This window comes from Oratosquilla oratoria, chromosome 7 (genome assembly GCF_046742065.1).
Source record: "Oratosquilla oratoria isolate Oo_2021 chromosome 7, ASM4674206v1, whole genome shotgun sequence".
Taxonomy (NCBI): Eukaryota; Metazoa; Arthropoda; class Malacostraca; order Stomatopoda; family Squillidae; genus Oratosquilla; species Oratosquilla oratoria.
In genome coordinates this window covers 84,832,191-84,848,450 of record NC_134783.1, presented here as the reverse complement: position 1 = coordinate 84,848,450, position 16,260 = coordinate 84,832,191, and the positions used below count along the sequence as shown (strand labels likewise).

Sequence of the window (16,260 nt, the reverse complement as noted above, 5' to 3'; positions counted from 1 at the left end):
TACAGCATTTTATTGGCAACTTTTCCAAGTTTAGGATATACGGTAAACTGTGGTTGTCTCTGCACCAACTCAAGGAATCCGAGTCACGTGGTTCCAGTTGGAGGGAGCAAACTTTATCAACTTTGCTTTGTAGTATCAGAACAGATGAAAATATTCTTATATTTTTTTGTCTTTGAAGTTTCACTTTGTCCAAATTTGACTCATGTGATTGTGAATTTGACAGCAAATCATCTAAACATGAGTCAAAGTCATAGCTGTCATTGTCATAAAGCATAAAGATGTATAATGTATTTACTTGTCAAAATACATAAAGAAAATATTTATAAACCATTAGTTTGGCTATAAATTGCAGTGAAGTGGGAGTACATCCGTCCGCCGATTTTTCGCACCTATAATAAAGCGGGAAAATTGACCGAGTCCATGGACGCCCGAACGATTTACTCCCATATTACTCTCGCTTAATTTCTGTTGTAGAAACTCTGCTGTAATAAATAAACAAATAAATAAAATGAAAATAATAGAAAATAAAATAGTGATAATAATTATTGTTATCTTAGTTTAATTTTATATATATAAAAAAATACAAAAATAAAATTGAAAATTAATATAATTTTTATCCAACATTTACTCCGACTTGTGCTGCTATTTTAAGAGTTTCTCCGGTCGTACGGTCTCGTATCTGCAGATTTGATCACCTCTGGATAATTATTTCGAAACGTGTAATGTTAAGGCACTAGACGGCAGTGTAGGTTTACCGCTACCACAGTATATTCCTAGCCACCGCATTCCCTACGGTTGTGATGTTATGTGAAAATAAAATAGAGCAATGATTATTTGGTAGTGGTACCTCATATAGCTCATAATATGCTGCATGGCCATATGCAACCACCAGAATAATGAATAATAGATAAATTACTGAATTAGCATTGGCAAAATATTGCCGATGCCGAATCACTTTCTAAAAAAAAAAAAAAAAAAAATAGTAGATTCTTGCCCATGCCGAATAATTGGCACACCCCTAACTCCTATGGTTTCAATTTTTCTCCTTTTTTTGTGAGGGACTTTATAAAAAAAAATTGTGGATCTAGGAATGCACACTCAGCCCATCTGTCCCTTCTTGTATTATGTCTACTATTCTTGAGTAAAAACATCAAATTTGTGGTACATGATTTTACCTGTCTAAATCCAAATTGTCTTGGATTTAGGATCTTGTTCTCCTCCAGATGTTTTATCTATCTACTTTTTATAACTTTTTCACAAATTTTAGTTACCATGGTTATGAGGGAAACAGGTCTGTAATTTGTTGGGTCTTCCTTATTTCCTTTATAAATTGGTACAATATCAGCACTTTTCCAGTCTGCTGATATTTTTCCTTCTTTGAGTGAGCAACTTATGTTATATATTTTGTCTGTTAGTTCTTTACATTCTTTTAATATCCAATTTGCTATTCCATCCAGGCCATGTGATTTCCTGATACCAAGGTTCATTATTTGATCTATTATTTATTTCCGTGATACTCTTGTTTCCCTCATGGGGGGATTTCATTTCTTTCCCTTCATCCTGATGTTGCATTTTTTCTTTAGTGAAAATCTGCTTGAAGTGTTTGCTCATGACTTCTGTCATTTCTGTATATTCTATATTCCCTTGGCGTAGTTTCACTATTTCCTGTTTATTTTTTCAGTTTACCACTTACATATCTATAGGATAGTTTTGGCCGATTCTTACATTTTTCTATTATGTCTTCCCTGTGTGCGTGTGTGTAGCCAAGCCCTTCCTTACTTAATTATCGCATATATAATTGGTTATATGATTGTGTATAGGGCACTTATATAATGTAATGACTACATATGTTACTTATACAAAACATTTACAATAGATATATGTGTGCATGCTGGAGATCAAAGGGGTTGATAACAGATGCTCGGCCAGCTACTACTCACTGTCCTCAGTGAGACTGTTACTCATGAAAGATAAGAAACAATACAAGGCCTTCTGCAGAACCTTGGCATGAAGATGGAATAATGGTGGTATCGGGAAGTACTCATGAATAAAATGAAATAGACTTAACTGAATGAGCATGTGAAAGTAAATATTATTTCTGTTCACCTAGGCAAAAATACACATTTATGAAGTTGTCACTTGATTGTAAAGATTATAGCACGAAAGGTTAACTGGAGGATGTGTTGGAGAGGATTGATGATGGTCCTCTATTGCAGTTGTAGTGTGAGTTTGTGACTAGGCAAAATACACATTTATGAAGTTGTCACTTGATTGCAAAGATTATAGCATGAAAGCGAAACTGGAGGATGTGTTGGAGAGGATTGATGATGGTCCTCTATTGCAGTTGTAGTGTGAGTTTGTGAGGGGACAGTACGTTATGTATTGGCTTTTCTTGATGTGCCAATCAGTTTCCCTGCTCTTCATTGTCACACGGAAGGGTAGAATGGAAACATATGATCTCGGCACGGTGTATTTTTCATACTGTTTACATCATGGCACTCGGGGAAGTGCGTGAATTCAACATTTAACAAAACAAAAACAAAAGGCGCATATCGCCATTAACCTAAACATATTCCTCCCCTCTTATTTTTGATGGGTTTACACAAAATAAAATGTTATATGGTTTCTATTAACCTTTTACTAGGTTTCACTGACCTATTTGACCTCAATAGAGGCTCAGTAGGAACATAAGGTTCATTAACAGATTTGTCAATGTTATGATTAGGAAGTACTTCAGTGGCAAGTGCAGGTTGCAAAATGGTATCACTGCTAACACAGTCATTTACAGTTTCCTTGTTTCCAACATTACTGCTAATAGTTGGTTTAGTAAATGAATTTTCAACTTGATAATTAAACAGAGAAGATGCAGAAACTGGTGATTTTCCATTTTCAATAGTATTATACCTAGCTTTCAATTGATCACAATGTCTACGCCAAATCAAATCTCCACTTTCGGTTAACACTTTTACAACATAATTTCTGGCACCTGTAACCTCAATAATAATGCCTGGTAACCAAGGTTCACCTCTAGAATAGTTTTTTACAAAAACTGCTTGCCCAGCTTCAAATCTGCTTTCTACACAATCAAGAGTATTTTTCTTGTTAACTAGCACATTCTCTTCCTCCTTTGTTTTAGTCATTTTACATATGTCCAGAGGAGATTTGAATTTTCTGTGAAACATCATTTCTGCAGGGCTTTCTTTTGTACCTGAATGAATGGTTCTCCTATTGTTATACAGAAACCTACTAACTCTTGTGTTAATTGATCCACTGTGATATTTTAGCATTCCCTGTTTAAAACTTTTAACATATCTCTCCGCTAATCCATTATATGCTGGGCGAAAGGGAGCTGGATTGATTAGTTTTATTCCATTCCTTTCATAAAACTCTTTGATATCAGCAGAAACAAAATAAGCAGCATTATCTGAAACAATGACATCAGGAATACCAAAATTAGCAAAGCTTTTTCTTAAAAATTCCATAGTATTAGCACTTGTCATGCTTGAAGTATATTGAACATCAATAAACTTAGAATAAGAATCTACTAAGATAAAAAAAATACTTATTTTCTATTGGTCCACAATAATCAATGTGAATCCTACTCCAATGCTTACTAGCAAAATTCCACATCAATTTGCTAGAAGAAACTTGATTATTTCTAACACTACATTCATTACAACTCTTGGCAAGCTCTTCAATATTATCAGAAAGCATGGGCCACCAAATGTTTTCTCTGGCTTCAGTTTTCATTGCCACAATTCCATTATGACTGGAATGTAGTAGCTCTAACACTTTAGCTCTTAAGGCAGATGGAACAATAACTCTATTTTTAAATAGAACAATACCCTTAATTGATAAATCATTTTTAACATGAGAATATTCTCTACAAACATCTGAGTTGTTAGTCCATCCAAATTTTACCTGAGAAATTAATTTACTCAGTACAGGGTCTGCTTTTGTCATTTTCTGCACAGCTTCAAAAGAAAAGTTAAAAGCATTGAAATTTTCTATAAGTTTCACATATTCTGGTGGTGTACCTGAATTGATACAATCATCAATAGGTAACCTACTCAAAGCATCAGCAACCACATTGGTTTTACCACTTTTATGAACAAGATCATAGATATATTGTGACAACAGAACAGACCACCTGATTAATCTTGCATTTAAATTTATTGGAATTGCTTTGTTTTTTTCCAAATAATCCAAGCAGTGGTTTATGATCTGTTCTCAACTCAAAATTCCTACCTAATAGATAGTATTGAAACTTTGTGACACCAAACACTAATGCTCGCCCTTCCCGGTCCGTCTGCAAGTAATTTTTCTCAGCAGAAGTTTTTTACTAGCAAATGCAATAGGTTTTTCAACATTATTTTCAACCTGTATCAATACACACCCTACACCTACTGGAGAAGCATCATATTCTAGAATCAATTTTGACTTTCCAGTAAAGCATGATAAAACATTAGATTTACATAAAGCTTCTTTAATGACATGATAAGCTACTTGGCACTGGTTTGACCATACAAACTTGACATTGCTTTTTGTTAAATCATAGGGTGGTGACAAAATTTCAGAAAACTTAGGGATAAATCTACTATAGTGTGTGACTAATCCAAGAAATGACTGTAGCTCATGCGAGTTTTCTGGTACAGGAGCATCCCGAATAGCTTTAACCTTATTTGGAGATGGAGATAAGCCTTCTCCAGAAATTACATAGCCAAGGAAATCAATGACAGTTTTATTAAACTCGCATTTTTCCAGATTAAACTTGACATTAGCTTCAGCCAATTTATTCAAAACAAGCTTAACTTTATTACTTTGGTCTTCTCTCGACTTGGCACATATAAGGATGTCATCTAAATAAAGAATTAAACCATCAATATCACTTAACTGTGATATGTACCTTTGAAAAATTTCCGGCACTGATGCCAGTCCAAAAGGTAGTCTTTTGTATTTAAACAATCCCTTTTCAGTTGAAATAACAAGGTATTTCTGGTCTCCTTCAGAAACCTTCATTTGCAAATATGCATTACACAACTGTCTCCAATTTCAGAGGTACAAGTTCTGGCTGATTTGTTATGCAAATGCACCATTTTGTCCTATGATGAAGACTATGTATTCTTTTGAAAAGATTTTTGAAATTTGCTGCTTTGACCTTGACATAATCATTAAAATTGTTAAGGGGAGGTAATTTTGAAAGATCACATGGGAGCCTTTTGTCCGAGCCAAAGAGGACAAAATGAGGAGATTCTGATATTGACCTGTTAATGGAACTGTTTATACAAGCTTGAATCATGGGGACATGTTCATCCCAAGAAGTGTGAAGATCAGAAGCAAGATATCTAAGAGCATTGAGAATCTTTCTATTCTGGCATTCAATTAAGCCATTTGAATTAGGGTGATAAGCAGTAGTGTTGCATTTCTTGATTTGAAAGTAATTACATGTGCAAAAAAATATCATTGTTGAATTCAGTCCCATTGTCAGAAATCGGAGTTTTGGGTGTAGTAAAGGGGCATATGAATTTGTCAACAAGTGTCTTTGCTACGTGTTGTGCTGTTTTGTCTGGTGGGGGGAAAGAATACAGAATTGTGAAAAATGGTTGACACAAAGAGTTAGTTTCTGATATGTGTAAGTGGTAACTTAAGAAGATCAAAAGCAACTGTGTCAAATGGTTTAGATGGGGTAGGATAAGTTAGAATTGGAACATGACCACTGATATGACCTTTGTGAATCGCGCAAGGGTGACAGGCATTATTGTAGGCATGTATATCCTTCCTCATGGTTAACCAGAAATAGCACAATCTGGCTTGTGTAACACATTTCTCCTTGCCAGTGTGTGCAGCAATGGGGGAATCGTGTATAACCTTTAAACCTTTGGAATGAGATTCGTAGGGTTCATGTTTGTTCATTAGATCATTTCTAAAAGGGAGAGGGTGGTTTATAAAAATTACTTCATCTATTGCACTCTGACCTTTAACCACTTCAGTATGATGACACCTACATAGGCATTGTGAGATGTGAGTGGGACATGAGGATGCCGGCACTGGCATCTTGATTGTATATTTTTTTTGTAGTTGTACATGAGTTACCCCTGGCTTCTGTGAACTGGTTTGATCATGTTTTCTGTGTTTATTATTATTCAGGGTAAAGGAGAACAAGTAATATTCTATAGTGTGAGTAGTGTGTTGTATTATACATATGACAGCCAATGCTGCATGCGAGAATTTGACTCATACTGAAGTGGTTAAGACTTACTTCAAACTTGCTATCCTTTCCCTTTCTACATATCATCACCTTACATTTACCTTCAACTTTCTCCTATTTCATATCCTCCCAAACTCCATCACTCTGTTAATCCTCCTCTGACCCTGCCACAATCACAGTGTTGTGAGCAAATAACAACTGGCTCACCTCCCACTTTTCTCCATTTTCTTTAACCATCTCCAGCACCACTGTCCACTACCCTTGCCTTTACCTTAGGCACCACCCCATCCAAGTACACATTGAACAGTAATGGCAATGTGACACATCCCTGTCACAGTCCCACCTTTACCTCAAACCACTTGCTCTCTCCATTTCTGATTCTAACACAGGCTCTACTATTCTCATAAAAAATATTGACTGCTCTTAACATCTTTCCCCTAATCCCATATATCTGCAAAATCTCTCATAGTGCCTTCCTGTCTACTTACTACTACTTAGTATTACCTACTATACATATCTATCTACACAAATGAATTCTTATATCTGTAGTGTATAAAACATAAGTAAAATGCATCTATTCCATCCATGGCTTATAGAGATAATGTACATATTGTTACCAACTTGATTTAATTTTCACACTTTTCTGATAAAAATTGCACAAAACACATACTGTACATGGTTAGTCATCATACAACTTCTCCATTTCATAAAAGGTATTGCCCAACATTAACAGATGTTCACGTGTCACCCTACAATTTTTTATAAATAATTCATCATTAACGGAATCTTCTATGTCTGTCCCATTGAGTCGAATTAGCACATTGTGGCACAGTGCTAAACTCTTTTGAAGCATCTGTCTCCGTCTCTGTATAACCTTGTTAGGTTGACAAATTTTTAGCTGTTGTGCTTGTAATCTTTGGATGTTAGATGAAGTGGTGCGGATGCATGATACAGGAGATAATAAACCTGCCTGCAATGATGAATCAGAAGCATGTACTGAACTCTGAACTTGAGGGTATGGTGATGATGGTAGAGCAAGCTGTACATTTGGCTGAGGTTTAATTACTGTCTGCACTGATTTACTCGCTGGCTGAAAGTGTTGAGTACCATGAGCAGATGAATGTATTTCTTTGGTCAAAGAATCTGTAACTTGGGCTGTGGTAGACTGAGGAAACAGTGCTTGCTTGGCCTTTGGAGTAGAAGTCTGCTGGACAGGAATAGTGAAGTCTGAGGTACGAGGTAGAAGTGAGCTATATACATCTGTTGTATTAGACACATCAATAGCTGTGCTAGAAGAAAGCATAAGAGATGATGATGGTGATGAAAGCCGAAAGGAATCCTTATCAGGGGAGGTAAACAACACCCCACGGACTGATGATCTCAAGGATGGTCTGGTCACTGTTGTCTTTCGAGGCCTCTTTATTTTGCGTGGTTCTGAGGGAGAGACCACTGGTCCACCACGAATCATAAAAAGGCGCACAGACTCTGGAGCTCTGATCGGAGGTGGTGGAGGTTTTGTTAAAAAATCATCAAAGACTGTCATATCTGCTTTCATGGTTTGGTCTGGAGCCCCAGGATCTCCCCACCATCCACTGGAACTCCATTTCTTTACAATTGGTAGAACTTTTCGAGGTCGCAACATCTGTACTGCCTCTAATAACTCAGGAAAAGAGGAATGGTCACTGCAGGGCACTACAAAGAGCCCACTGCCAGCCTGGTTTGTGTAGGGCCCATTCTTCCATCCTACATAAAGTGCAGTTAGTAGCACAGTAATAGTTGGGTGCTCCTCATTCCATTTATGGTGAGTTGTAACACGAACCTATTGATAAAAGAAAAAGAAAATGTGATACAAAATGTTACTCAAGGAAGCATTGTTTACATAAACTAAAAGAATATTCTATACATAAGGCAGAAAACCTATAATCAGGGAACAAGAATGGTTATCTGCATGTGCTGGCACTGCAAGATGAAAAGCAATGCTGCTCGTTTTCAAATCCTGTCAACACCCTTACCTCCATTAGGAGGTGCAGCCTTGAGGGGCTGATACTTGGTCCCCAAACTAGGCAACAGATCTCTTTTTATAAAGTTCAACTGTATTTCTTACACTTTCTCACACATGGAGAGCTTACAACCAGCAACTGCTCTCCTCTCCACACCACTTGGAGCTGGTGACACAGGAATTGTCCAACACTATTCTATAGATATGTAAATGGTAAACTAAAGAATAAACAGGAAATAGTGAAACTATACCAAGGAAATATGGTATACACAGATGATACAGAAATGGCTGAAATCATGAGCAAACACTTCCAAGTTGGTTTTCACTAGAGAAAAAATGCAACATTGGGATGAAGGGAGAAAAGCAAAATCCCCTTCCCCTTGAGGGAAAAAATAGTAACATGGAAAGAAATAATGGATCAAATAATGAACCTTGATGTCAGAAAATTGCATGGCCTGGATGGAATAGCAAATTGGATATTAAAAGATTGTAAAGAAGAACTAACAGACAAAATATATAACTTAACAAGTTGCTTGCTCAAAGAAGGAAAAATACCAGAAGACTGGAAAAATGCTGCCACTGTACCAATTTATAAAGGAGGAAATAAGGAAGACCCAACATATTACAGACCAGTTTCCTTTACAAGCATGGCAGCTAAAATTTGTGAAAAAGTTATAAAATGTAGATGGATAAAACATCTAGAGGAGAGCAATATCCTAAGTCCGAGACAATTTGGATTTAGACAGGAAAGATTATGTACCACAAATTTGATCTGTTTTTACTCAAGACTACTAGACATAATACAAGAAATGAATAGATGGGCTGCTTGTGCAATCCTTGATCTAAAGAAAGCATTTGGTAAAGTCCCTCACAAAAAACTATTAAGACAAATGGAAACCATAGGAGGGATATAAGGTAAACTACTGAAATGGATGGAGGACTTTTTGCATGGAAGAAAAATGAAGGTAGTTCTCAAAGATAAGAGTTTTACTTGGGAGGAGGTAATTAGTGGAGTTCCACAAGGATCAGTATTGGCTCCAATAATGCTTGCTATACAAATTACATGGATGCAGGTGTGGAATGTTACATGAGTTTCTTTACAGATGATGCAAAACTGTCAAGGTGAGTACTGAAACAGACTGTGACTCACTACAGAGAGATCTGAACAGGGTATGGGAATGGGATCAGAAGTAGGAAGTGGACTTCAACATTAAGAAATGTAGCATAATGGAATTTGGAAAAAGTAAAAAAAAGAATATCAGGATAATATAAAATTGGTGAAAAGGAAGTAAAGAAAGTGGGATCTGAAAAAGACCTGAGGGTGATCATCATAAAAGATATTTCCCCTGATAAACAGATAAACGAAATTTTCAGCAAAATCTATAACTTGCTAGGATCAATAAAAGTGGCTTTTACTTGCCTGGATGAAGAAATGGTAAAGAAAATACTAGTCACACTGATAAGGCCTAAATTGGATTATGCAGTGACACTATGGTCATCCAGTACTAAAAAAAATATAAGGAAGATTGAGAGAATCCAGAGAGCAACTATGAAGATGGCCCCAACACTATCAAATATGTCATATGAAGAAAGATTGTCAAAACTAGAACTACTGACTCTGGAACAAAGAAGAGAAAAAGGTGACATGTTGACCATCTACAGAATTATAAGAGGTGTGGAAGTCCTTGTCAGAGATGACTAACTAAATTGGGATAAGAGAAACACAAGACATGGAAAAAAAAACTAAAAAAGGACAGTTATAGAAGAGACAAAAAAAAAAAAAAAAACAACATAGTGGTGGGTGTATGAAACATACTAGATGAAACAATAGTGTGTGCAAAAACAATAAAAGAATTTAAGAGCAGATTAGATATGGTGAGATACAGAGACAGGACAACACCAGCATAGCTCCCCTTCCCATAAGATACAACTATGTTAATACACTGATGCAATACAGACAACAGTTCAAAGTGGGCAAGGATGCAGGCTGTGGTTGGGAAGATGGGAGTGAGGTTATTGGAGGGCAGGTAGAACATGTCCAAGTGTTTGTGTTTGCAAGTGTTGTACAAGTGAAGTGGGCCCAGTTTGTGCATATGTTGCATTGAACTGAGCCCTTTGTCTGCTCGAAGTGATGGGTTTGGAGCATGTTGGGCATGTGTATGTTGTGGTGGGCCCAGGATTGCTCTCTACATCTCCAGCTAATAGTATAAGAGGGGTGAACACCAGAAAAACATTCCTCAGTGCAGAAAAAATGTAACATCCAGTCTCCCCTTGCTCTTGTCCTCAATCAATCCTCCCCCTCCTTTGTCCCCAATCACACATTTTCCTCCCTCTAGCCCAGATCCTATACCTTCCCCATCAACACCCCAACCCCAGAAGGCAATATACAATACATACAGAACACACAACATCAATATATTACAAAACAACATTGATGACATCAACACAATAAAACATGAACTTGAACAATTCCTCAAACAACTCAACATACACGTTGCCATCATACAAGAAGCAAAACTAAGACACTCACACAAAACACCAACATTTCACAACTTTACCACCACTAGACAAGACCGGACCAACGGCAATGGTGGTGGACTCATCACCCTGGTCCACCAATCCATCTGTTTTGTGGACACAAGCGCCACAACCAAAATCCTCCTCCCTACCACAGGTAACACCACAGAAATCCAGTTTATCCTAATCTGTGCAGGCAACAAATCAACACTGACAATAGTTAATATATACATTCCCCACCAATCATCTCCCACAATTCCAAACACCTTCAGGCCTCAACTCAATCAACTAGCCATAATCCCAAACCTTATCATGGGTGGTGACTTCAACACCAAGTTGTCTGCCTGGTGTGTCGACAACCCAGACACAGAGGGCTTGATATGCAGACTCAACTCGACTCACTGACCATCATGAACAACACACATAACCATACACATATCCCACACCAAGCCCTCTACACCCCCTCCTCTCCTGATATCACCTTCTGTTCCCCCTGCCTAACCCCAACAACTTCATGGAGAGTGGTCAGATCCATGGGATCTGACCACCTTCCAATCATCAACACCAAAACAAAATGTACCCCAGTTGGCCACAGACACACATACACCAATTACAAGAGAGCAAACTGGGAAGCTTTTATTGAAGAGACAGAACAACATTTTGAGACACTTAACAGTACACCAATCACAAACATAAACAATGCTCTACACACTTTTAATACAATCATACAAAATACAGACAAGAGATATATCCCTAGAGGCAACAGAAAATCACACAATCCCCAATTTCACACCAGAAATCCAAGGTCTCACCAGACAATGAGATAAACTTAAACGCAATACCCCCACACCATCGCTCAAAACATAGCAGACCAAATACAAACACTAAACACAGAGATTACCAATAAAATACATGAACAAAAAACAAAAAATTGGCAAAAGTTTGTAGATACATTTGATCACAAAACAAATACCAGCAAATTGTACAAAACACGCAACAGCATTACACTATCCTACAGTAACACAACACGCTCTCACGCAGCAATAACCACAACAACAGATAATTTACCCTCAAACAGACAAGCAAACACACTCATAAATAGTTTTGCAGAGACAAGCCATTTCACTTCTCACCCTGATGACTGACACACCATTCAACATAAGAAAGACTTTCCCACAGACTCAGACTATACACCTTTCATAGACAGTCAGACAAAACACATAATACATAACCTCAAGCACCCATCCACCTGTGGCCCTGACAACATAAGTAACATCCACCTAAAATACATTGGACCATAAGGTATACATGCACTCAAAAACATTGCAAACTACATCAATTCACACAACACTATACCTGACATCTGGAAGCATGGGAAAATAACCACAATCCCAAAACCCAATAAAGCCCAACAATCCCAATATCACACCACCCAATTACACTTCTCTGCACCCCCTCCAAAGTCATTGAACGCCTCATACTTCAACTCATCACACCACATATTCCCCTTGCTAAGTCACAACACGGTTTTAGGGCCCTACACTCCACAAACCCTCTTCTAATAAACCTCATGCAAAGAATATTAGATGGCATCTACTAAGATAGGCCCCATCACAGAACACTCCTTACAACATTAGACATTAGTAAAGCTTTTGATGCTATCCCCCACCACAAACTAACAAACAAAATATATAACACAAACATGCACAATAACAATTATATGACAGGCAGAAATGCTTATGTGTCATATAATGGCCAATCATCACACATCAGAAACATTAAGAATGGAGTACCACAGGGCTCTGTTCTATCCCCCACACTCTTTAATCTATACATGCATGATACATCATTGAACGCCTCATACTTCAACTCATCACACCACATATTCCCCTTGCTAAGTCACAACACGGTTTTAGGGCCCTACACTCCACAAACCCTCTTCTAATAAACCTCATGCAAAGAATATTAGATGGCATCTACTAAGATAGGCCCCATCACAGAACACTCCTTACAACATTAGACATTAGTAAAGCTTTTGATGCTATCCCCCACCACAAACTAACAAACAAAATATATAACACAAACATGCACAATAACAATTATATGACAGGCAGAAATGCTTATGTGTCATATAATGGCCAATCATCACACATCAGAAACATTAAGAATGGAGTACCACAGGGCTCTGTTCTATCCCCCACACTCTTTAATCTATACATGCATGATATACCTACACCAGACATCACAGAAATACAAATGTCTTCCTAAGCAGACAACATAACAATCACATGCACACATCGTAACACAGACAAAGCCACAGAAATAATACAGCCATACCTTGATACACTCAACACATGGTTTACTACAGACTCAAAATAGCCCCAGCCAAATCTACAGCAACACTTCTCACCAACTGGACAAAAGAACACAAATACTATCCTCATCTCTATATCAACAACACTCTAATACCACACACACACACCCCAAAAATTCTTGGTGTAACATATACATCCATGTCATTTAAACAACACATCACAAACATAAAAATAAATGCACACCTAGACTCAATGCACTTAAATCAATCACTGCAACAACATTTGGACAAAACAAAGAAACTAATGCTACAATATACAAACAATGCATGCACTCAGTGATGAATTATGTGAGTCCAGCATGGGCACCTAATCTCAGTGAGACACACCTCAACACCCTTCAGACCATACAAAACAAAGGCCTAAAAACAATTATTGGCTGCACATATACAACACCTACAGACCATCTACACTATGAAACAAAAGTCCTCAAAGTCAAAGATCACCTTGACATGAGAGGCACACAAACACTTGCTGCAGCCTCCACAAACACAGCACACCTGCAACACTACATAGCAGAACACCCACACAAACCAAGAAATATAAAAAAAACACCCAAATATCTATATCACACAAACACTCTCTTCTCTTCCTCCAAAACCACCAAATACCAGCCTCTGGAAACATATTCAAAATCACATCACTCACTGCTCCATTAACACACTAAAAGACAACATATTGCTGCATGCCAGACCCCCTGATATCCATCCCTCTGAATCCTCTCTCCCACGAAAAGACAGGGTCTACCTGGCCAGACTGCAATGTGGCCACCACCCACCCCTTCTAAGCTACCAGAAGAGACTGGATGACTGCACTGTGAACAAATGCCCAGGATGTAACACTTCGCCCCATACTATTCAACATGTTATGGAAGACTACATTATGTATAATCACACACAAACAACACAACATACACTCCATAAAGAATTTGTGGGAAAACCCCGTTTTAGCTGTGGCATTTCTTGGGGAGACAGGACTGCTCGGACAGACAGTCTAGGGAACAACAACAACAGTTCAAAGTTTCTTCCCAGAGAGATCTGTGGGAGGTTCCAAAGACTGTTGTTGTTGTTGTTGTCGTTCCCTAGACTGTCTGTCCGAGCAGTCCCGTCTCCCCAAGGAAGGCCACAGCCGAAACTGGGTTTTCCCACAAATCCTTTATAGAGTGTATGTTGTGTTGTTTGCGTGCATGATTGTGTATAATGCAGTCTTCCATTATGTGTTGTATGGTATGGGGTGAAGTGTTACATCCTGGGCAGCTGTTCACAACACGGTCGTCCAGCCTCTTCTGGTAGCTTAGAAGTGCTGGGTGGTGACCAGCCACTGTAGGGTTACTGGTATTCCACTTAATCGATAAGATGATTAGACTAGAGAAAAGGTTAGAAAGAATAAGAAGTAGAACAAATAAAAAGATCAACAAGAGGTCATAATAAAACACCGATAGAGCAAACTTATTTGAGAGATGTCAGGAAGTATAGCTTTCCACATAGAAATGTGGACTTGTGGAACAAATTGTATGAAAATATAGTCCAAGCCAACATTATAAATAAATTTGAGGTAAGGTTTGATAAATGAAGGAAAAAAAGAGAGGACCCTCATAAGCACAGCTCCAACCTTGTTTACTACAACTAGGTAAATGCACAAATAACACACAAACATGATATGTATACAAGGATAGTGATTAACAAGATATACACATATGACAGCACACTGATAAGGCCTAAATTGGAGTATGCAATGACACTATGGTCACTCAGTACTAAAAAGAATATAAGGAAATTTGAGAGAATCCAGAAAACAACTACAAAGATGGCCCCAACACTATAAAAAAATGTAATGAAAAAAGATTGTCAAAACTAGAACTACTGACTTTGGAACAACGAAGAGGGGAAAAAGTGACTTGTTGACCATCTACAGAATTATGAGAGGTGTGGAAGTCCTTGATAGAGATGACTTACTAAATTGGGATAAGAGAAACACAAGAGGACATGGAAAGAAACACAAAAAGGACAGTTATAGAAGACATACTAGATGAAACAAAAGCGTGTGCAAAAACAATACAAGAACTTAAGACCAAAATTAGATATGGCGAGATACAGAGATGGGACACTATGGGAATTTTTTTCATAAGGATAGGGTTGGCAGGAGTGGGGGAGGTGTAGCATTTTTCATTAAAAATACAATAAACTGTATTATCAACAATTCGATTAAGGAAGAGGACTATACAGAATCCATTTGGGTAGAGATTATAGGCAAGAATAAGAAAGTTATTATTGGCGTCTTGTATAGACCTAACCTCAGCATTGAGCAGACTGATCCTCTGATTCATGAAATTCACAGAGTGTCCCAGTACAAAAACAATGTGATCATGGGAGATTTCAATTATAGAAACATTGACTGGGAAACTTTAATAGATCAGGAAACAAAGAAATAATGAGCACCTAATGAGTAACATAAAAGTGGGAGATAGTCTAGACTCTAGCGATCATCAAGAAATAAGATTTAATATCATTTGGGGAGAATTAAAAAGTACGAATAATGTCCAAGTACCAGACTTCAGGAGAGCAAACTTTGACAATATAAAAACCTATTTGAAATTGAATATGAAATGTCATGCGGACGTTTTGGACATTGTCGAGTCTCCGTGCGTGACCGGGGGTCAGGTCATGACCAGGGGTCGGGTCACGGAGGGTAATATGCATACCTTGGGTCAGGTCATTTGGGGGCGAGGGCTCAACAGACAGGTCAGTGATTTGGATGAAATGTATAGCAATCTAACTAATGCACAAAATATATTTATCCCCCTGAAGTCAATACAGAAAAATAGTAATACTCCCAAATGGATGACGGACAGATTGAAACATGAGATCAGAATGAAAAGAGGACTTTACGTAAAAATAAAAAACGGGGAAACACACGTTAGATCAAGATATAACGAAATAGCAAAGCTGGTTAAAAAGAATACATGTACACCGAAACGTTATTATGAAATTAAGGTTGCTAGTCAAGTAAGATCCAACCCAAAGGGTTTCTTTCATTTCTATAGAAATTTTTTTTTAAAAAAGAATAGGACAAATTAAAAATTATGAAAATGTCATGATAGAATCAGAGGAAAAAATGAGTGAGGAGTTTAACCTCTTCCATACGGTGACGCCTACATAGGCATC

General features: G+C 37.6%; 1 protein-coding gene across 6 annotated transcripts in view; it reads right to left on the bottom strand.

Moving 5' to 3' along the window:
• Positions 1-2,457: 2,457 nt before the first annotated feature.
• LOC143027247 (putative tubulin polyglutamylase ttll-15) overlaps positions 2,458-16,260 on the bottom strand; it is a 175,246-nt gene continuing 161,443 nt past the window's right edge. For all 6 annotated transcript variants that reach the window (XM_076188534.1, XM_076188530.1, XM_076188533.1 and 3 more), the window contains one exon: positions 2,458-8,027. In XM_076188534.1, coding sequence (XP_076044649.1) covers positions 6,888-8,027 — 1,140 coding nt within the window. In that variant the 3' untranslated portion in view covers positions 2,458-6,887. The remainder of the gene's footprint in view (positions 8,028-16,260) is intronic.